Source organism: Bombina bombina, chromosome 2 (assembly GCF_027579735.1).
Source record: "Bombina bombina isolate aBomBom1 chromosome 2, aBomBom1.pri, whole genome shotgun sequence".
In the NCBI taxonomy this organism is placed as follows: Eukaryota; Metazoa; Chordata; class Amphibia; order Anura; family Bombinatoridae; genus Bombina; species Bombina bombina.
Genome location: NC_069500.1, coordinates 882797518 through 882820530, shown reverse-complemented (window position 1 = coordinate 882820530; position 23013 = coordinate 882797518). Strand labels below are relative to the sequence as shown.

Here is a 23013-nt window from a genome sequence, read left to right as displayed (position 1 = left end):
GACGGTTGCTAAAATCATTTTCCTCATACAAACAGAAATCTTCATCTCTTTTCTGTTTCTGAGTAAATAGTACATACCAGCACTATTTCAAAATAACAAACTCTTGATTGAATAATAAAAACTACAGTTAAACACTAAAAAACTCTAAGCCATCTCCGTGGAGATGTTGCCTGTACAACGGCAAAGAGAATGACTGGGGTAGGCGGAGCCTAGGAGGGATCATGTGACCAGCTTTGCTGGGCTCTTTGCCATTTCCTGTTGGGGAAGAGAATATCCCACAAGTAAGGATGACGCCGTGGACCGGACACACCTATGTTGGAGAAATAATAACATTCTAAATATTCCTTTAATCTCTAAATATAGTAGCAATCATAAATTGACAGAATTTTTTTTTAATAAGCACTGGCATTTGCTTAAACAAGATAAGATCTTAGGACCTTTAATTTCAGAAAAAACGAAATTTGTTTATAGAAAACAAAATTTATGCTTACCTGATAAATTTATTTCTCTTGTGGTGTATCCAGTCCACGGATTCATCCATTACTTGTGGGATATTCTCCTTCCCAACAGGAAGCTGCAAGAGGATCACCCACAGCAGAGCTGTCTATATAGCTCCTCCCCTAACTGCCACCTCCCAGTCATTCGACCGAAGACAAGCAAGAGAAAGGAGAAACTATAGGGTGCAGTGGTGACTGTAGTTTAAAAATTTAAAAAACACCTGCCTTAAAATGACAGGGCGGGCCGTGGACTGGATACACCACAAGAGAAATAAATTTATCAGGTAAGCATAAATTTTGTTTTCTCTTGTAAGGTGTATCCAGTCCACTGATTCATCCATTACTTGTGGGATACAAATACCAAAGCTATAGGACATGGATGAAAGGAGGGACAAGGCAGGCGCTTAAACGGAAGGCACCACTGCCTGTAAGACCTTTCTCTCAAAAATAGCCTCCGAAGAAGCAAAAGTATCAAATTTGTAGAATTTAGAAAAAGTATGAAGCGAAGACCAAGTCGCCGGCTTACAAATCTGTTCAACAGAAGCCTCATTTTTAAGGCCCATGTGGAAGCCACCGGTCTAGTGGAATGAGCTGTAATTCTTACAGGAGGCTGCTGGCCAGCAGTCTCATAAGCTAAGCGGATTATACTTCTTAACCAAAAAGAAAGAGAAGTTGCTGAAGCCTTTTGGCCTTTCCTCTGTCCAGAGTAGACAACAAACAATGCAGATGTTTGACGAAAATCCTTAGTAGCTTGTAAATAAAATTTTAAAGCACGAACCACGTCAAGATTGTGTAATAGACGTTCCTTCTTTTAAGAAGGATTAGGACACAGTGACGGAACAATAATCTCTTGATTGATATTCTTATTGGATACCACCTTAGGAAGAAACCCAGGTTTGGTACGCAAAACTACCATATCTGCATGGAAGATCAGATAAGGGGAATCACACTGCAAGGCAAATAACTCTGAAACTCTTCGAGCCAAAGAGATAGCTACCAAGAACAGAACTTTCCAAGATAAAAGCTTGATATCTATGGAATGCAGAGGTTCAAACGGAACCCCTTTAAGAACTTTAAGAACTAAATTTAAACTCCATGGCGGAGCAACAGGTTTAAACACAGGCTTGATTCTAACTAAAGAGTGACAAAACCCTTGAACGTCTGGAACATCCGCCAGACGCTTGTGCAAAAGAATAGACAGAGCAGAAATCTGTCCCTTTAAGGAACTAGCTGACAATCCCTTCTCCAATCCTTCTTGGAGAAAAGACAATATCCTGGGAATCCTGACTTTACTCCATGAGTAACCCTTGGATTCACACCAATGAAGATATTTACACCATATCTTATGATAGATTTTCCTGGTGACAGGCTTTCGAGCCTGAATTAAGGTATCAATGACCGACTCGGAAAAACCACGTTTTGACAAATTAGATTTGGATGTTTGAAGGGACCTTGAAGTAGAAGGTCCTGCCTCAGCGGCAGAGTCTAAGGTGGAAAGGATGACATGTCCACCAGATCTGCGTACCAAGTCCTGCATGGCCACGCAGGAGCTATCAAAATCACTGAAGCTCTCTCCTGCTTGATCTTGGCAATCAGACGAGGGAGCAGAGGAAACGGTGGAAACACATAAGCCAGGTTGAAAGACCAAGGCGCTGCTAGATCATCTATCAGCGCTGCCTTGGGATCCCTGTACCTGAACCCGTAACAAGGAAGCTTGGCGTACTGACGAGACGCCATGAAATCCAGTTCTGGTGAACCTGACCGCAGCTAGCTGAGGCCAAGCCTGAAGAGCATTGAATATCGCTCTTAGTTCCAGAATGTTTATCGGAAGGAGTGTCTCCTCCTGAGTCCACAAGCCCTGAGACTTCAGGGAGTTCCAGACTGCAACCCAGCCCAGAAGGCTGGCATCTGTCGTTACTATTGTCCAATCTGGCCTGCGGAAGGTCATAACCTTGGACAGATGGACCCGAGATAACCACCAGAGAAGAGAATCCCTGGTCTCTTGATCCAGATTTAGTAGAGGGGACAAATCTGTGTAATCCCCATTTCACTGACTGAGCATGCAGAGTTGCAGCGGTCTGAGATGTAGGCGGGCAAACGGCACTATGTCCATTGCCGCTACCATTAAGCCGATTACTTCCATACACTGAGCCACTGAAGGGCGAGAAGTAGAATAAAGAACACGGCAGGAATTTAGAAGTTTTGACAACCTGGCCTCTGTCAGGTAAATCTTCATTTCTACAGAATCTATCAGAGTTCCTAGGAAGGAAACTCTTGTGAGAGGGGATAGAGAACGTTTTTCTTCTTTAACTTTCCACCCATGCGACCTCAGAAATGCCTGAACAATGTCTGTGTGAGACCTGGCAACTTGAAAAGTCGACGCCTGTATCAGAAAGTCGTCTGAGTAAGGGGCTACTGCTATAGCCCGCGGCCTTAGGACCGCTAGAAGGGACCCTAGAACCTTTGTAAAGATTCTTGGTGCCGTGGCCAACCTGAAGGGAAGAGCCACAAACTGGTAGTGCCTGTATTGACCCTCCTGGATCATAGGAAGGATGGTTCGAATAGTCTCCATCTTGAAGGATGGGACTCTGAGAAATTTGTTTAAGATCTTGAGATCTAAGATTGGTCTGAATGTTCCCTCTTTCTTGGGAACAACAAACAGATTTGAATAAAAGCCCTGTCCCTGTTCCTTCTGCGGAACTGGGTGGATCACTCCCATAACTAGGAGGTCTTGAACACAATGTAAGAATGCTTCTCTCTTTATCTGGTTTGCAGATAAAAGTGAGAGATGAAATCTCCCTTTTGGGGGAGAGGTTTTAAATTCCAGAAGATAACCCTTGGACACAATTTCCAATGCCCAAGGATCCTGGACATCTCTTGCCCAAGCCTGGGCGAAGAGAGAGAGTCTGCCCCCTACTAGATCCGTTTCCGGATCGGGGGCTGCTCCTTCATGCTGTCTTAGAGGCAGCAGCAGGCTTCTTGGCCCGTTTCCCCTTGTTCCAAGCCTGGTTAGGTCTCCAGACCGGCTTAGACTGGGCAAAAGTTCCCTCTTGTTTTGTGTTAGAGGAAGTTGAAGCTGCGCCACTCTTGAAGTTTCGAAAAGGGCCAAAAACTAGACTGTTTGGTCCTTAATTTGTTGGACCTGTCCTGAGGAAGGGCGTGACCTTTTCCTCCAGTGATGTCAGAAATGATCTCCTTCAGTCCAGGCCCGAATAGGATCTGTCCTTTGAAGGGAATGTTGAGAAGTTTAGACTTTGAAGTCACGTCAGCTGACCAGGATTTAAGCCATAGCGCCCTAAGCGCCTGAATAGCAAAACCTGAATTTTTAGCCGTTAGCTTGGTTAAATGAACAACGGCGTCAGAAACAAATGAATTGGCTAGCTTAAGGGCCGTAAGCTTGTCAATAATATCTTCCAACGGGGTTTCAACCTGTAGAGCCTCCTCTAGGGACTCAAACCAGAAAGCCGCGGCAGCAGTGACGGGCATTGCATGCAAGAGGCTGGAGAATAAAACCTTGTTGAATAAAAATTTTCTTAAGGTAACCCTCTAATTTTTTATCCATTGGATCTAGAAAAGCACAACTGTCCTCGACAGGGATAGTGGTACGCTTAGCTAGAGTAGAAACTGCTCCCTCCACCTTAGGGACCGTCTGCCATAAGTCCCGTGTAGCGGCGTCTATAGGAAACATCTTTTTAAAAACAGGATGTGGAGAGAATGGTACACCTGGTCTATCCCATTCCTTAGTAATAATTTCAGAAAACCTTTTAGGGATTGGAAAAACATCACTGTAAGTAGGTACTGCATAGTATTTATCCAATCTACATAATTTCTCTGGGACTACAATAGTGTCACAGTCGTCCAGAGTTGCTAAAACCTCCCTGAGCAATACGCGGAGGTGTTCAAGCTTAAATTTAAATGTAGACATATTAGAATCAGATTGAAGTATCTTCCCTGAATCAGAAAAATCACCCACAGATTGAAGCTCCCCTGCTTCAGCTTCATTATATTGTGAGGGTGTATCAGAGATAGCTACTAAAGTGTCAGAGAGCTCTGTATTTATTCTAGTCCCAGAGCTGTCTCACTTTCCTTGCAATCCTGGCAGTTTAGATAATACCTCTGTAAGGGTATGATTCATAACTGCCGCCATGTCTTGCAAGGTATACGCAATGGGCGCGCTAGATGTACTTGGCGTCCCCTGAGCGGGATTTATAGGATCTGACACGTGGGGAGAGTTAGACGGCATAACTTTCTCCTTGTCAATTTCTTCTGGTGATACATTTTTTAAAGCCATAATATAGTCTTTGTAAAGTAGTAAAATCAGTGCATTTGGTACACATTCTAAGAGGGGGTTCCACAATGGCTTCTAAACATAATGAACAATGAGTTTCCTCTATGTCAGACATGTTTAAACAGACTAGTAATGAGACCAGCAAGCTTGGAAAACACTTTAATAACTGTGAACAAGCAAAAAATAAAAACGATTACTGTGCCTTTAAGAGAAAAAACAATCACAGAAACTGCTAAAACTGTGAAAAAAGCAGTAAATCTTATGAAATTTTTACAGTGTGTATAATAGGCTGAAAGAGCATTGCACCCACTTGAAAATGGATGATTAACCCCTTAGTTTCAAAACCGGATCAAAAAAACGATATAAACGTTTTTAAACAGTCACAACAAACTGCCACAGCTCTACTGTGGCCCTACCTGCCCATACAACGACTTTGGAAGGCACAAAAAAACCCTTAGAGAGGTCCTATATGTTCAGGGGACTCCAGGGAAGCTGTATGTCTCAAGCTGCAAAAACTAATGGAAAATAGGCCCCTCCCAACCTGTACTCACAGTGAGAGGGCCTTAAAAACTATCCCTAGGCAAAATCTAGTCAGCCATGTGGAAAAACTCGGCCCCAGAATAAAGTTTTATCACCAATATGAAATAAACGTTTATACACCTCAAACAAACGTTATATCTATTCAGTAATGTGAGTAAATAATAAAAATATTACCCTTTACAGCAAGCATGATACCAGTCGTTATTAAATCACTGTAATCAGGCTTACCTTAAATAAATCCGGTATTGTCAGCATTTTCATTTCTCTAGAAAAATTTAAAACTGCACATACCTCAGAGCAGGAGTCCCTGCACGCTATTCACCCAGCTGAAGTTACCCATCTCTTCAGTTATGTGTGAGAACAGCAATGGATCTTAGTTACAACCTGCAAAGATCATCAAAGACCACAGGCAGACTCTTCTTCAACTTTCTACCTGAGGCTAAAATAGTACAACTCCGGTACCATTTGAAAATAACAAACTTTTGATTGAAGATAAACTACATTAATGCACCACATCTCTCTAGCTGCTTCCCTTGTCGAGAGCTGCAAGAGAATGACTGGGAGGTGGCAGTTAGGGGAGGAGCTATATAGACAGCTCTGCTGTGGGTGATCCCCTTGCAGCTTCCTGTTGGGAAGGAGAATATCCCATAAGATTTGGAAGAAAAAGACTAAATTGGATAAAGATCTAATGGGTAATGATTTGAAAGGTTTTTTCCCATGCCTCATTTGTAAGGCTTGCAGACACTCTTAAGAAAAATAAATCTGTAACCTCTAACACAAATAAAAAAGAGTTTAAGATTCACGATTGCATTAGATGTACGGATAAAGATGTTATATATGTTATTGAATGCAAATGTGGGATGCAATATGTAGGGGAGTCTGAAAGACCACTAAGAGAAAGAATAAGGGAACATATCCTATCGATTGAAAATATGGATAAAGAAAGGAACATAGACTTACCAGTGCCAAAACATTTTAAGGAATGTAACGGAGGGAATTTAAAATATTTTAATTATATAGGGATAGCTAAACTGAAGAAACAAATAAGAGGGGGAGATAAACATAAACACTTACTACAATTAGAAAGTAAGTGGATTTTTAATCTGGACACCTTGAATCCTCTTGGTTTGAACCTGGAATTTGACCTAAATAGCTTTATTTAACTAATACACATAACATTTTTTACCATTCTTTATTCAATTTATAAGATCCTGTAACTTTCATTTATTATTATATTTTTAAATAATAAAATTTTATGCACAGATAATATTTTTTGACGTATCTATTTATTATTTATTTATCAGTTTCATGAATTTTATTTTTATTTTTATAACAGATTGTGACATATCTATTTATTTTTCTCCCATTTCATGAATTTCATTTTTTTCCCATTTTATGAATTTTTGGTTTTTTTTTTTAATTTTTTTTTAATAAATAATATATTTTTTATAGAGGATTTTAGAGATGATACAAATATTAATATCGATTTTATTATGCTTGGTGCAGAATAACGAATTCATTTATTATGCAAAAGTAGAGTATAGGTGTACCTATTTCTGCGATATATGGAGCAAAATGAAAAACATATATGGTTGAATTAATGCATTGAACCCTTTGAACAGATATTATTCATTTGTTTTGAAAATATTATAAATGAAATATGTGAAAAATATTGTGCATCTGTAGCGTGCACCGATTGCTACGATATGAGGTCTGACAGGCTGACAACTAAACACACAATGTTTTTTATGAAGCTAGGACCGCCCCAAAGCAGAGTTTAAAAGGATCATCAACAGCCATTATTCTGTATCAGGCTTGAGAAAGGCTCCACGGAGCTGAAACGCGTTGCCGCTACGGTATTGGCTGGTTTGTTCTGGTGACGTCATCCCGCATTTGTGGGCGTGCAAATAGGATTGCACGGCTTTTGAGGACGCACAGTGTGAGGAGCTGTACACGGCTCTCTAAAGGATTGCACATTTTCCGGTTTAAACAGCCGGTTCCGTTCATTGGATATTAAAAGTATTATACCCGGACAACACCACTTTGGATACTGACGAAAAAAGGTACAGAAATTCAAACAGTACTGTGGACATAATACTGAAATACAAGGGATTACAAAGACAGTTTATGTCCAAATACTATCTATAAGTAGTCCTTGGGACTGTCTCTTGTCTTATTAACTTGTCAAACAAGCTTTTAAATTTGAACACCGTTTTCAAGAAGTTGTTACATTTCCCCACAAGGGAGGTAATAGGGTTAGGATATTTGGTATCTGTATACAAGAGCATACATAGAGTGATTTTTTTATTCATGCATGAATTTTTTTGCTTTTTGTTTTTACATTCACTATAAATAAAATATATGTTATTTTAAATATCTGTTACTCATTAATTCAACACGGTTTTTATATTGCCTATTAATTGTTTTTATAATTTTTTTTGCCTATTTGCACTTTATATCGCAGTTGGTCTATATGCTGTGTTAATCTTCATAGTCACTTTTTTGTTGACATATCCAAAATATATTAGAGACTACTCTTTATTTATATATATTTCATTTTTAAATTTTAAGCCATTATAACTAGCATTTTGACTCTCATGTTATTTCCCAATTCAGTTTAAAGGAAGTTTACTATGAAATCTCATGAGAGTTAAGTGAAATCTCATGAGAGTAAAAGAGTTCATGACCTCAGCACTGCTGATGCTGATTGGCTGCTGTTCATGTCTTCATTTTTTTTTACCTGCAGCTGAGCAACAGCTGAAGTATAACTTTTTACACAGAACTTACTCTGCTGAGCTGAGGAGATTGTGAGGTAAAATATCTTCCTTTTCTACATAGAGATGCTCAGGTGATATTTTCCTGTCAGCTTTTTATAGTTATACTGCATCAGTTTCAAGTGATTTAGCATATGAGTATTATGTCCCTTTAAAAGGTAAGTATTTTTTCACAACACGAGTGAAATGTAAATTTTGATGAATTAAAGTGCCCCTGTTTTTAAACAAATTTTTTAAAACCGGGCACTTTAGCATCAAAATTTACATTCACTTTAACCTCCAGTCACAGTAGAAAAAATAGCATCCAGACCAGGCCCTAACAAACTTATTCCCTGAAAAAAGGGGACAAAAATCTATACAGAGAAATCATGTCCCCTGTATAGAACAGAACAAACAGAGAGAGGGCAGATAACTTAAAAAGCAAAAGCAGCATTAGTCAGATTAGAATGCATTACATTATCCATACAGTGGATCTAGCTTCTAAGAAACTAGTATTTAAAGCAGTGGGGACAGAACCAGTATTTATGCTCTATCATAAAAAAACAAGCCTAGTCTGAAAACCACAGAAAATACAAATGTGTTAGAAAAATTAAATGAGTTACGTAAAAATACTAATTAAGGAAAATAGGCAAGTAAAAACCTAAGCATAGAACCTTACACCTAATATACATCTATTGACAGTATAGTCCCTCCACAATAAAAGAGAGTATGTTTTCTTCACATTTGTCCTGTGAAGGTAAAGATAAGGTTTATCAGTGAGGTTGGAGAGTTTTTTTTTTATCACTTTTAGAGTTTTGGGAATCTTTGACTCCTCCTAGTGGCAAGGAGTAAAATTCTAAGGAGTAATGGCTTGTGGACTCATCACCTTTATGAAAGAAATTGACTTAATCATATCTCATATCGTTAACATTAAGGACTAGTAACTTTTTCCTTCTGGGCTAGTAACTTTTAACCCCTGACAAGTAAACAATATTCATATGTAGTGATATGTTATTCATCTACAAGGTCACATTTGATGGATGCTTGGGGTAATAAACTTCAGATAAAAAAAGAAAGCAAAATTATCATGAAAAGAATTTGGGTGAAACAGGGACAAAACTTAATATGAAAACATTGAATTAATTTAAAGGGACATTAAACCCAAAATGTTTCTTTCCTGATTTAGATAGAGAATCATTTTCTTTTATCTCTTGATATTCTTTCCTGAAAAGCATATCTAGATAGGCTCAGGTGCTGCTGATTGATGGCTGCACATAGATGCCTTTTGTAATTGGCTAACCCATGTGCATTGCTATCTAAAGAATGAAGCAAATTAGATAATAGAAGTAAATTTGAATGTTGTTTAAATTTGTATTGTCTGAATAATGAAATCAAATTTTGTGTTTAATGTCTCTTTAACTACCAATGTTTTCTAAAAAAATGTTGTTTCACAAATTAGTAATGTGCCATTAATAATATTATGAGGCCCATTTATCAAGCTCCGAATGGAGCTTGTGGGCCCGTGTTTCTGGCGACTCTTCAGACTCGCCAGAAACAGCAGTTATGAAGCAGGACCGCTGCTCCATAACCCTGTCCGCCTACTCAGAGCAGTACGATCGGGTTGATTGACACCTCCCTGCTGGCGGCCCATTGGCCGCGAATCTGCAGGGGGCGGCGTTGCACCATCAGCTCACAAAAGCTGCTGGTGCAATGCTGAATACGGAGAGCGTATTGCTCTCCGCATTCAGCGAGGTCTTGCGCACCTGATCCGCACTGTCGGATCAGGTGCGCAAGACCTTTTATAATTCGGCCTCAATATGTCAAACAAATACCTACTTTTATTTATCTTTCTTGAACATCCCCTTGTTTACAGCTAAATATAAATATAGAATTTAATTGCATTGTTTTTATCTAGTTCTTTGAAGCAAAGGATAAATGTGTGTATTCAGAACCGTGTGTACAATATGCACTTTAAAACATTTCTATCAAATATGAATTTTGCACTTTATTTTGGGTCAGAATCAGGGAGCTAAAAGGTTAAAAATAATGACTTAAAGGTTCTAATATGACTTACAATAGAGCTACATGATTTGTAAAACCTCCTTCTAAAAACACGTCCACTCGGACAGCGAAGAGCAATGGTAACAACCTACAAAAAAAGAAATAAAGACAATAATTAAATAATACATTGCATAAAGTAGTGTACATGAAGGTAGGTGGCACAAACATAGGGCTCCATTTATGAAACTGCAGAATAGAGATGTACGTTCGGAGGTATCGCCAACCTCTGAATGTGGAAGGTGGTGTTGTCCCTTAGTGCCTATTTTTGCTGCTGAATTAATTCTTGTGCAACAGCACAACACTAAACTCTGGATTTGCACAGATTTTAGCGTCTTGCTGTTGCACAAGAATGAATTTGGCAATAAAAATAGTCGAGCAGCACAAAGGGCCGCCTTCTTCCGCATTTGGAGGTTCACAAAACCTCTAAATGCACATTTGTACTGCAGATGTAGCATCAGAGTCCTTTAACTTGCAACCACAAGTTAAAGGGATATAAAACAGTGTGTTTCATTGTTGTAACAAACACTAAGCTGTGGGTTATCCTATATAATAAAAGACAAGAGTTTGTCTGAAGCCGTCATGCGCAGTTCAGACAAACTCTTGCCCCGAGGACCCGGCAGCAGCTCAGCTGTAAGAGGCGCGCGAGGACCCGGCAGCAGCTCAGCTGTAAGAGGCGCGCGAGGAGAGAGAGAAAGAGAGAGAGAAAGAGAGAGAGAAAGAGAGAGAGAAAGAGAGAGAGAAAGAGAGAGAGAAAGAGAGAGAGAAAGAGAGAAAGAGAGAGAGAGAGAGAGAGAGAGAGAGAGAGAGAGAGAGAGAGAGAGAGAGAGAGAGAGAGAGAATATAACAATAACACGGCCCGTGTCAACGGGCTTTAGGACTAGTAGTTAATAGAAAGCATTGCATTATGTATTTATAATTTAACAAATATTTTACATTACTTCCTGTGGTCTCTATAGGCAGGCAAAGGAATAGGTTTTCATTTGATGTGGTTGCTAGGTGATATCTGCTCTAGCTGTAGTCAGTTTATTGTCAATGCTCAGTAGAGAACTTTTGCTGCAAAAAGTATGTGACAGTAGAACTTAAGTTCTGTAATATCTGCTCTTTTACCTCAATAAAGGCAGTGGCTTCACTGACAATTTGTACGTGCTCAATTAGCAAGAAAACAAGTAAGCTATTTAAAAAAAAATCTGTTTCATTTTAGGTTTACTATCATTATCGTTTTTCTACTATAAGGAGCACTGTTTCATATCCCTTTAAATGGACTGTAAACACATTGAGATTGTAATATAAAATACTTAGCTAAATACTAAAAGAGAGAAGCGCTCAACCGGGGAACAAACAATAGCATAATAGCCTGTTCTATGGCTAGTTACCACCCTAGGGGCAGCCTCTTTTTGCTCAACATGTGCCTTTCGCAGAGAATGTTCATATGCTTTCATTACTTACCCCCACATTTTCATTTAAAGGGATATAAAACCCAAATTTTTCTTTCATGATTCAGATAGAGCATGCAATCTTAACTTTCTAATTTACTTCTATTGTCAATTTTTCTTCTTTCACTTGGAATCTTTTGTTGAAAAGCAGGGATGTAAGCTCAGGAGCGTGCACGTGTCTGGAGCACTATATGGCAGCAGTTTTGCATTAAAGTTATCCATTTCCAAGAGGACTTGATGGCAGCACTAGTTCCTGCCATGTAATTCTCCAGACACCTACCTAGGTTTCTCTTCAACAAAGAATATCATTAGAACAAAGCAAATTTTGTGTTTTTAATTCCTTTAAGTCTGAAATGGTGGATTTTCTAGTCCTGAAATCTGAAAGCACATGACATCCTTCACAAACCTATCCTTGCCATATTTCAGTAATTTGCCCTACTGTAGGTTTTCAATGATAAACCCAAACATATAATAACATAAATTATGCTTACCTGATAATTTCCTTTTCTTCAGATGGAAAGAGTCCACAGCTGCATTCATTACTTTTGGGAAATAAGAACCTGGCCACCAGGAGGAGGCAAAGACACCCCAGCCAAAGGCTTAAGTACTCCTTCCACTCCCCTCATCCCCCAGTCATTCTGCCGAGGAACAAGGAATAGTAGAAGAAATATCAGGGTGAAAAGGTGCCAGAAGAATATAAGGATGCCCCACATAAAATTACGGGTGGGGAGCTGTGGACTCTTTCCATCAGAAGAAAATGAAATTATCAGGTAAGCATAATTTATGTCTTTCTTCTTAAATGGAAAGAGTCCACTGCTGCATTCATTACTTTTGGGAAACAATACCCAAGCTATAGAGGACACTGAATGCCAATACGGGAGGGTACAATAGGCGGCCCATACTGAGAGTACCAGGCCTAAACCTCTACCCAAATAAAAAAATCCCGCTTCGTCCGAAGCCAAGAAAAAAATTTCAAAGAAAAAGCCCCAGTGACACTGACTCGCAGCCAGTCCAGAGCCAAACTAGAGACCGCAAAATGGACTCGACTGAGCCAACAGTCCTCCAAGAGACACCATTGCATAAAAGACAGCCCCTCCCACTCACCCCTCCCAAAGCAGCCGAAATCTTCAAAGGGAACAAGGCAAAGGAGGACCGAGGAAACCGAAAGGCCCCTTAATAGAAAAACAGCATCTCCAAGAGTGGGCCTAGCACACAAAGACCCACATGAACCCAAACAGGTAAGGAAGCCACACATATACCAGGCGAAACCTGGGATAAAATCGGGCAAGGAGACCAAAACATACGTCTCCCCAACATCGTGCAAGCAAGGAACGCAACTAAAGAGGCAAAAACCTCCCAGCGCCTGCCCTAGAATACCCAAGTATTCAACCGTGAAAGAGTGTGTAACAGACCCAGGCGAAACCCCAAGTTTGAGAACACAGAGTCCCTAACAGGATGACACAGGGGAAGCTTGCAAGGAAGAAGAAGAAGCAGTCATCAAAAAACAGACTGCACAAAACAGTCCCCGACAGAGGGCACGCTACAGACAACCTAAGCCACCAGACCTACTCACAGGTCCTTTAAAAAGGGGAACACAAAGCCTCCATCGAGGCAACCCAAGAAGGAGAGAATACCCTCAGAACCCAAAGGAAGAGGAAACCTTCTCCTGTCAAAGGAGCAAGGAGAAAGGAAAAACCCATCTCCTAGTAGACTGAGCTATCAGAAGAGACTCAGCAAGCTCACACATCCCAAAGGATACTGTGACCCATAAACCGCTCAGGCATTCTGACCTGCAGACCCAGCTGGGCCACCAATATAAGGGAACAAAAATCCCGAAACTGGTACAGGAACGAGTGTAAAGATGGCAGAGCCATCCCCCCAGAGTACAAGTACAACCCTACTCTGAAACCAGACAAGGCCATCGACCTAAGGATTTATCAAACAGGCGCCACAGTATGACATGGAACCAGCAAGGTTCCAGGTGAAACCAAGTCCACCTACCACTTCCCGACCTGGAGAAGCCCCAAGTAAGGACTCCGTCTCCCTAAGAAGAGAATATCCCCTAAAGAAAAAGGGAAGAGGCCGTAAGGGCAATAACCGTCTTCAAGGCCCGAAGCCACCGGCTAAACAGGAAGAAAAATCCCGCAAATGTCCTAGAGAGGACCCCCTCACAAGTAGCTCTCCCCACAAAGGCACAGCCAACCCATTCGCCTGCAGAGTGGAGAATCCACAGGTACACTGGCAAACTAACAAGGGAATGCAACCCTAAGGCGCACCAGAAACTGGAATCCAGCGCCAGTAGCTGGGTAGAAACCCACATTCTTGAGGCGCAAGCCACCCACCTAACCCCAGATGACATGGGTTACTCTGTGGCAAGGAGTAATAAATACTCTGATAAACCGGGCCAACCCTGACCCGGTCCGTTAGATGGAGCAAGGACATAGCTCCAGTTCCCACCATCGTGGAACATCCCGATCAGCCCTGAGATCCAAAATAACCCAAAACTGGGACAGGAGCAAAGCCCCAGAAAGAGCAAGACTCAGGAGAAAAACAGGTCCGGGTACCTAATAGTTCAGGCAACTATACCCTGGAACTAAACACCCAGACTGGCCAAAAAAACAGACAAAGGGAATGGAGAATCCGGACAGTGAAGAGAACTCGAAAGCCCCGACTAAAGGAAGGAACTACCCCTAGAGAAAGTCCAACTCTCTAAGGAGTAAGGCTAGAAGTCAAATGAAGGGACTTCACAAGGCCTCAGGACAACAGAAGGGATACCTCGAGTTCCCAAAACCCTACTAGCAGGGCTAGTCTCCCCATCACCTCCACACAGGCAGAGGACACAGGAGAGAGAAAGGCGATAAACCTTCCCAGCTCCGGGAAACCCAGAGCTAAGCAAGTCCCTACAGGGATTAACCAACGTCCGGAACACAGATCCCCAAAAGGAGATCTAACCACCTGGAGACAATGGAAGAAGACCCAAAGGTCTCATAACTCAGACAGACCCTACGCGGCCCAGAGTAAGAGTCGTATCTAGATACACTAGAAACAGCTTACACACACCCCCTTAAGGTGCCAAAATTTGCAACAGGTTTCAAAATAGCAATCCCTCCGCATGCTGTACAGCTATCCTACAAGCTGTTGGATCAAGCCCCAATAGGACCATCCATAAGCCTAAAACAGGAGGCCAAACCACTCCCAGTAGTAATGGGGCGCTACGCCTGCCAGCCCTCCCCAACATGGAGGAGGAAACTCTAGGTCCTGATGAAATTAGATGTCAGATATAGTGACGCAGCGGAACCCTCCCCTGCCCGGTCATCTATGACTGAAGGTCAGAATCCTCTGTAACTGAATCTGAAACAAGCACAGTCTCAGCATCAGAATCCTCCATAACTGCATAGAGGAAATATCAATACGGACTTAAGTATTAAACAAAAACGGCGCCTGACACCCACAATGGCTGGGGCACTCACCACCTCCTATGACCAGACCCCTGCGGACTAGAATATTCCCTTCGCCACACAGTCAGGAATGCGGAAGTGAGGAATGGAACGTAAACATGCCGAAAACAAGGTGAAAAGTATTGGGCTGATTGACACCCCCTGCTAGCGGCAGGGGGCGGCACTGCACAAGCAGTTCACAAGAACAGCTTGTGCAATGATAAATTTATTATTTTTGTGAATAATTAAAAATGTAGAATTACAAGACAGTGCTGACGGTTTAGAAACTCTGCTTGCAGAAGAGATTGTTAACAGGAAAAGTACTTTCCTAGACAACAGTTTGATGTCAATGGAATGCATTGGTTCAAAAGGAGGACCTTGTAATACGGAAAGAACTAGATTCAATTTCCAGGGTTGAGAAATAGGCCTAATTTGAGCTAACACCTGGACAAAAGTCTGAACATCAGGAAGTTTAGACAACTTCCTATGAAAAAGAATAGATAAAGCAGAATTTTGACCTTTTGAAAAAACTAGCGGACAAACCGGTGTCAAGGCCATCTTGTAAAAATTAAAAGATTCTAGAAATCCTAAAAGGAATACCAAGAAAACCGTTTGGAAGAGCACCACTCAAAATAGGCCTTCCAAATCTTTTGATAAATATTTTGTGTCACAGTGTTTTTAGCCTGTAGAGTTTCAATGACCAAATCTGAGAAACCTGATGGAAAAGAGGACCTTGGGACAATAGGTATTATCTTAAGAGAAAAAATCCATGGGGGAGATGAGGACATCTGCACTAGATCCGCATACCATGCCCTGAGTGGCCAGGCTGGAGCAATTAATATCACTGATGCAGACTCCTGTCTTAGCCGAGCAATGACTCTTGGAAGAAGAACAAACAAAGGAAACAAGTATGCTAGATGAAACTCCCATGGACATACCAAGGCGTATCATGTAAGTTTTTGGGTCTTTTAATGTTGTACAATACCTTGGAAGCTTGTGATTTAAGTGATCCTGTAAGCCCCATTTGATCACTAAGCGATCAAAAATGTCCTAATGGAGAGACTACTCTCTAGGATGGACTGATTGACTGCTGAGATTATACACCTCCCAGTGGTGTACATATGGTATGTGAATTGCCGATAGGCACAAATGATTTCTCTCTGCCTAAGAGAGTCTAAAACATTTCCTGCATAGTCAGTTGACTGCAGGTACCCCCGTTGATGATTTATGTTAACCACTGCCATGACATTGTTCAAATGGAAATGGATAAACAAATGTCCTCCCTCAAGAAGGGGCCAGTTCTCAAGAGCCTGAAGAATCGCTTGAAGTTGCAAAATGTTAATTGGTAACCTTGCCTCTAGAGGAGATCAAACTCCTTGCGCTCTTAGAGAAACAGAAACCGCCCCCAGCCTGAGAGACTGGTGTCTGTCGGCACAATTAGGCATGACTGACGAAGGAAGGATGTCCCAATGGTCAAAGAAAGTTTGTGTCCCCCCAAGAAAAAGATTGTCTAGTGGAAAAATCCAAAGCAATCTGTTATTCCAATGTAGATAATTCTTTGACCACTGAGGAGATCTAACCACCTGGAGACAATGGAAGAAGACCCAAAGGACTCATAACTCAGACAGACCCTACGCGGCCCAGAGTAAGAGTCGTATCTAGATACACTAGAAACAGCTTACACACACCCCCTTAAGGTGCCAAAATTTGCAACAGGTTTCAAAATAGCAATCCCTCCGCATGCTGTACAGCTATCCTACAAGCTGTTGGATCAAGCCCCAATAGGACCATCCAGAAGCCTAAAACAGGAGGCCAAACCACTCCCAGTAGTAATGGAGCGCTACGCCCGCCAGCCCTCCCCCACATGGAGGAGGAAACTCTAGGTCCTGATGAAATTAGATGTCAGATATAGTGACGCAGCGGAACCCTCCCCTGCCCGGTCATCTATGACTGAAGGTCAGAATCCTCTGTAACTGAATCTGAAACAAGCACAGTCTCAGCATCAGAATCCTCCATAACTGCATAGAGGAAATATCAATATGGACTTAAGTATTAAACAAAAACGGCGCCTGACACCCACAATGGCTGGGGCACTCACCACCTCCTATGACCAGACCCCTGCGGACTAGAATATTCCCTTCGCCACACGGTCAGGAATGCGGAAGTGAGGAATGGAACGTAAACACGCCGAAAACAAGGTGAAAAGTACAGTCCAAAAAAGTGCGCCCAACCAAAAGGCAGCGTCACTTCCAAATGCCTTAAAGTTCCAACCATGAGCCTATAAACATCACACATAAGCAGGTTGAATCACACAACAAACATGATTATAAACCCCCCTGTTCAATAACCCCACTCAGGAGATATTAACCCTCGATTCCAAGATACTAACGGAGACTCACTGAGACCCATATGTCATATAGTTAGACCCGCAATGTGTTGTAGCCTCTCGGGAAGAACATTCACATTACAGTACAATGACGATAAAGAAAAATGAAACGATCTTACGCCATGGAACAGGAACACGGCCTTTCCATAAGCAACAAAAAATTAAAAATTCTGACACTTCTCTGCCAATCTCCTGGGACGAAAGGCAAAGAATGACTGGGGGATGAGGGGAGTGGGAGGAGTATTTAAGCCTTTGGCAAGGGTGTCTTTGCCGCCTCCTCCTGGTGGCCAGGTTCTTAATTCCCAAAAGTAATGAATGCAGCTGTGGACTCTTTCCATTTAAGAAGAAAATATAGCTTTTTCAGCACCCAGCAGATTCAAACTATATTGTTATGTATTATTAACTATATTATTATTTATGTATATATTAGGACATTAGTAATCTACAACAAAAAGTGTAGAAAAAAATGCATATTTTTATTAAAATTATAATTAAAACAGTTGTAAAAAAAAGGGTTATCCTTATAGAAGTAGGGGCTTTATATAAGCTCCCATGAACCTCTACTCAAATAAATGCACATTTATTCACACCAGGTAATCAACTTTCTATTAAAACTTACATAGAGGGTTTTTTCTGGCTTCTGGGTTTTAAAACACGGGATATTGGGGGTATCTTGGCTTTTTGACAGTCTATTAAAAGTGTCTAGAGACTCTCTTAAATTGTATGTATTTTTTTTTCCTTTTTAAGTACTTTGTGCCCCCAACTTTTCAAATAGCAGGTATCTCACTCTCCTGCTAAGAACAATGACACGCAGATATAAAACAGACAATACAAGAGACTGTCCAGCCTTGTTTGTACAAATTGTATTTTATTGCCTAATTTATATCTTTCCCAAATTGTTTTCAGCAGAAGTTCGAGAAAAACTAAAAAGTACTTTATAGAAACTAATCCTTTAAACTTAAATCTTTAATATTTATGACTAATCTTAGAACACATCATTATGTCTTGTATGTATTTACTGTTTAATATCCCTCTATAACTCCATAACTTGACCGCTCTGAGGCTGCGGACATCAATCCACCCGATCCTATGCGATTGGGCTGATTGACACCCCCTGCTAGCGGCAGGGGGCGGCATTGCACAAGCAGTTTACAAGAACAGCTTGTGCAATGATAAATGTATTATTTTTGTGAATAATTAAAAATTTAGAATTACGAGAGACTTCCGGTAGGAGGGGCTAAGCAAGTAGACGCGTGAGTAGTACGCTGCCTACTTCCAGAGGCCTAAGAAAGAAGCTGCGGCATCGAGTGCCTATAGGCGGGCCGAAATCACCCAGCCCAGGACCCGTAGCTGCCGTTAAGGAGGCCGACAGCCCTGCAGAATTTGCTGACATCGGCCTATAAGGCCCATCTACAGCGGCTGCCTAAAGAGCCCCCAGTGACACACGCTGCCCGCCAGGACCCAAGGAGCAGTTGGTGAGCGGATACAGCAGTGGGAAAGGTGTCTCATACAGCAACTTCTTGCCCCAGGGGGAAAGGAGACAAGCGTTCCTTGTCGACCAGCTCAGGACAAAGGCTAAAGGGATCCTGAGCACAACATCACCTCGACCTGCCAGTAAGTCCGCATACTTGGAGGAGCAGCAGGAGAGAAAGTCCTGCAGTGCGGTGGAACCACAGATACCAGAAACATCTCCACAGAATAAGATAAGTTTGGATTTGTCTTTTCTTAATAACTTTGCTGAAACAATGACTGCATACAGTTGGTAGAGGGGGGGGTGTCAGGTGTAAAGCCAGATTGTGAACATATTAGAGCTCCTGCGAGAGTAGGGCCTGACATAGGTTACTCATCCCCCCCTCAACCCTCCTAGTACAGCGCAACCCCCAGAAGAGCAAGTGTTCTGAATGAAGAGTTCCAGATTATGAACATTTAATATCTCCCCTATAAGAAAGCAGGGTAAAGAGAGCACTCACAAAGGAAAGCAAAGCAAGCAATTGGTTTAAGGGGGGAAAGAGAGAGGAAAAAGAAAAGGAGACTTTTTAAGAAGAAGGAAGGAAAAAAAGAAAAAAAGAAAAACATAGACTAATAACTGGGCTAGTTGTTGGAAAGAAAGGAAAGAGAGAGAACAGAAGCGAGAGAGTGGGAGGAGAGAGAAGGAAAAAGAAAGAGAAGAGAAGAAGGAAGGAAAAAAAAGAAAAAAAAAAAGAAAGCCTAGAGAATTGTTTTCTTTCTCTTCCCACTGTTTACTTACTACAAAAAGATGTGGGATTGATAAGCACTTTCAAGCAGCATCTGCCACAATAATAACAGCAGTGGAACAATTAGCCTTCTTGCATAAGGATACTGACTATAGAAACTTTTATTGAATATGACCCGGGGGTAACCCAGGTTTAAAAGAGTTGTATCACTCATGTTCTTTGTTGCCCTCTCTCTCTGATTGATAATGTCGGTATAGGCCTAAAAACCATGATAGAAATGTATATGATTGCAATGCTAAGTGACACCACATGTTTTATATTTAGGCATCTAGGTTACTTTGGTATGTTGTACTTTGCAAAATAATATAAGGTTTAAGGCAAAGGTGATAAGTGACAACTGTGCTAGCTTTATTCCCCAAGGAAGAAAAAGGAGAAGAGGAGGGAAAGAAAAATATAGGGTACAAAGCAAAAGTGACAATATACAATTGAGCTAGCTCTACTCCCCAAGATAGAAGAGAAAGGGAGGGGGTAGGAAGGAGAGAGGGAGAAGGAAAAGGGGAGAAAAGAAAGGGGAGAGAGAAACCATTTCAGGATTTAAATCAGCAAGTGCTAGCTCTGCCTTACATTTTATAAGGAACTTTTTTTTTTTTTTTTTTCCTCTCCATGTCTGGGCTAAGGTACTACATCCTTATAAGTATTCATATCTTTCAACTGTACACAAAGCCCTGTAAACAAGGCTTAGTAGAAGAGGAGAACCAAAGCAGGGTCATTAAAAACTCTACAAGCTATAAATAGTCTGTAATGATAGAAAAACCTTACTTCCAAGTATCAATTTGACAAAATTAATCTAACACTGAACTATTCCTTATGAATTTGCTCTCAAAAACCTTTCTATAAAAAAATCAAGTTCTTCTGGTGTCTGATAAGGTGGATAGAGGACTAAAAGCAACCTTAGAGGTTTTTACACATAACGGTGTGGTAAAAGTTAACAAAAATAACGTGGACTAAGCCTGAATGTAAAAATCTAGGTAAAATTGGTTTGGAATAGATAGTACTTAAATTTTGGAAGGTATAATTTAAACGCATTTATAGATAACCTTCCCCTTGAAGTAAGCGTCAAGACTCTGAAGTAGCCTGGTGAAGGCCAGCATACTTGTTAGCTACAAATAAAATCTGAACATCATATATACAACTCAGATAGTTCAAGATAGAAGAGAAAATAGTAAAACACGAATAAGCACGTCTATGCTCACTTAAAGGGGTAGTCTACAACTTAATTTAACTTGGAAAAATTTTCTGCACCCTCTAACTAACAGTGGTGGGCCTAAAAACTCCTCATTATCATCTACATAGTCCGGTATCACTTATTAATATATAGTCTCACTTTGTAAACACAAGAGGATATTACCTAATTCAGGGGTAAAGGAGGAGTTCACATATATATATGGAAAAATACTTAAACAAAAGCAAAATCACTTCACCAGGCATGTCTTCCCGAAGTAAAAATCAAGAAAAAAAGGGAATATAATTTCACAAGAACCACAGGGGGGAATAGGGGAAATAAATCTTTCACAAAGTTCTAACAATGAAGAATTAATTAAGCAGCTTGACGCACTATTTACACCCAAGTTTGACTTAATTCAAAATAACATTACCTCACTAACACTTGAAGTAAAACAATTTGCAACCAGACTCACGTATGCAGAACAGAGAATATCAGATATTGAGGATGGGGCCCTACAGAGGGAACAGACACTACGCACTATGTCCACCCAGATTGAAAATATGAAAAATAAACTTGAGGACTTAGAAAATAGGGCCAGAAGAAATAATTTGCGTCTTATTGGCCTGACAGAGGATATACAGGAGAAAGATCTTAAGAGATTTGTGGAGGTAGAATTAATGGGTCTATTAAATATCGGAGTAGAAACTCAAAATATAACAATTGAGAGAATACATAGAATAGGCTCAGAGAGACAAGAGGAGGGAAGGAATAAAACAGGTAGACCGGTTATTATGAAACTGTTGAATTTTCAGGAAAAAAAATCAAAATTATGAATGCTTATAGGAAAGCAAATGGAGAAATTAACTATAGGGGCAGAAAACTCTTGCTATTTAATGACTTCTCTTACGAGACATCTAATAAATGGCGATCTCTTGCGCCAATATGTACCAAACTAATACAAGAAGGGTGGAGAGTCAGACTTTTATACCCAGCTAGACTTAGCATTTGCACTACCACAGGGAATAGGATATTTACAGATGTAGAGGAAGTAAACGAGTTTCTTAAAGAGCATAAAGATAGCTTAGAAAGACAACAAGGCCCTGTAACATGAACAGTGTCCCTGTTTTCTTCAAATCTTTCGGTACTGGTTTTAGTTTTTAAGGTTAATACATAAAGGAATATAATGTATACTAACTTTGATTTTAGAAAAATGTGTAGAATAAATTTAAGTTTCGGGGGAAAATCCCCCTTCAAGGGGAAACTGGAAGGAAAGAGGAAGACCTCCAGCGAAATAAAGGGAAATAATAAAGTCTTGGTAATTCATAGTGTTTTTCTACTTTTTTTTTTTTTTTTCTTCTTTTTTTTTTTCCTCTCTCCCTCTTCTCTTCAACTCTCTCTTGTGCGCTGTTATGGATGTCCTATCCTGTAAACACTTTATAGTTAGGGACGACTTATCAGTAATAGTTAAACCCACAGATTAGTGAAAATGAGTCTTAAAGTAGTTTCGTGGAACATAGGGGGAATAACATCACCCATGAAACGCAAAGCTATTCTGAGATACGCAAAAAAATTGGGTGCTCAGATACTGCTTTTGCAGGAAACACACCTAAAAGGGGAAGAGGCTATTAAACTAAAAGGGGGATGGGTTAAAGAGGTTATATACACTACAGGGCACCAAAGGAAAAAAGGAGTGGCTATTTTGTTTAGTAAAACAATAGAATACAAAATTGACAAACTAGTGAGAGACGTGGAAGGAAGATATATCATATTAGAAGCTGAAATTGCGCATAGGAAGATTGTTATTTGCAATGTATACGGCCCAAATGAGGAGGATATAGACTTCTGGCAAAGCCTGCGAGATAAGCTGCTAATATACTCCACAAACACTATAATTATTGGAGGAGATTTCAATATTGCTCCCAATACTACAGTAGACAGAAGTAGAGATAATGGTGAGCAAGCAATAAGGCAAAAAGCACTAGATAAATCTACAATAGCGAGAAGAAAAAGAGAGTCTCTTCTTATAAAGAGGTTTCAGCAAGATCTAAAACTAATTGATATATATATAGAATTAGACATCCTGATGAAAGAGAGTATACATGCCTCTCGAAATAAAAAAAAACTTTATCTAGAATAGACTACTTCCTTATTTCAGAAAAGCTAATAGATTGTATCCAGGAGACACTTATTGATATAAT

The 23013-nt window shown here is 40.5% G+C and overlaps 1 protein-coding gene across 1 annotated transcript in view; it reads right to left on the bottom strand.

The window, feature by feature from the left end:
* Positions 1-23013, bottom strand: part of UBXN8 (UBX domain protein 8) — a 278561-nt gene that overhangs the window by 33916 nt on the left and 221632 nt on the right. Inside the window, exon 7 of the mRNA XM_053703222.1 lies at positions 10153-10227. Coding sequence (XP_053559197.1) covers positions 10153-10227 — 75 coding nt within the window. The remainder of the gene's footprint in view (positions 1-10152; positions 10228-23013) is intronic.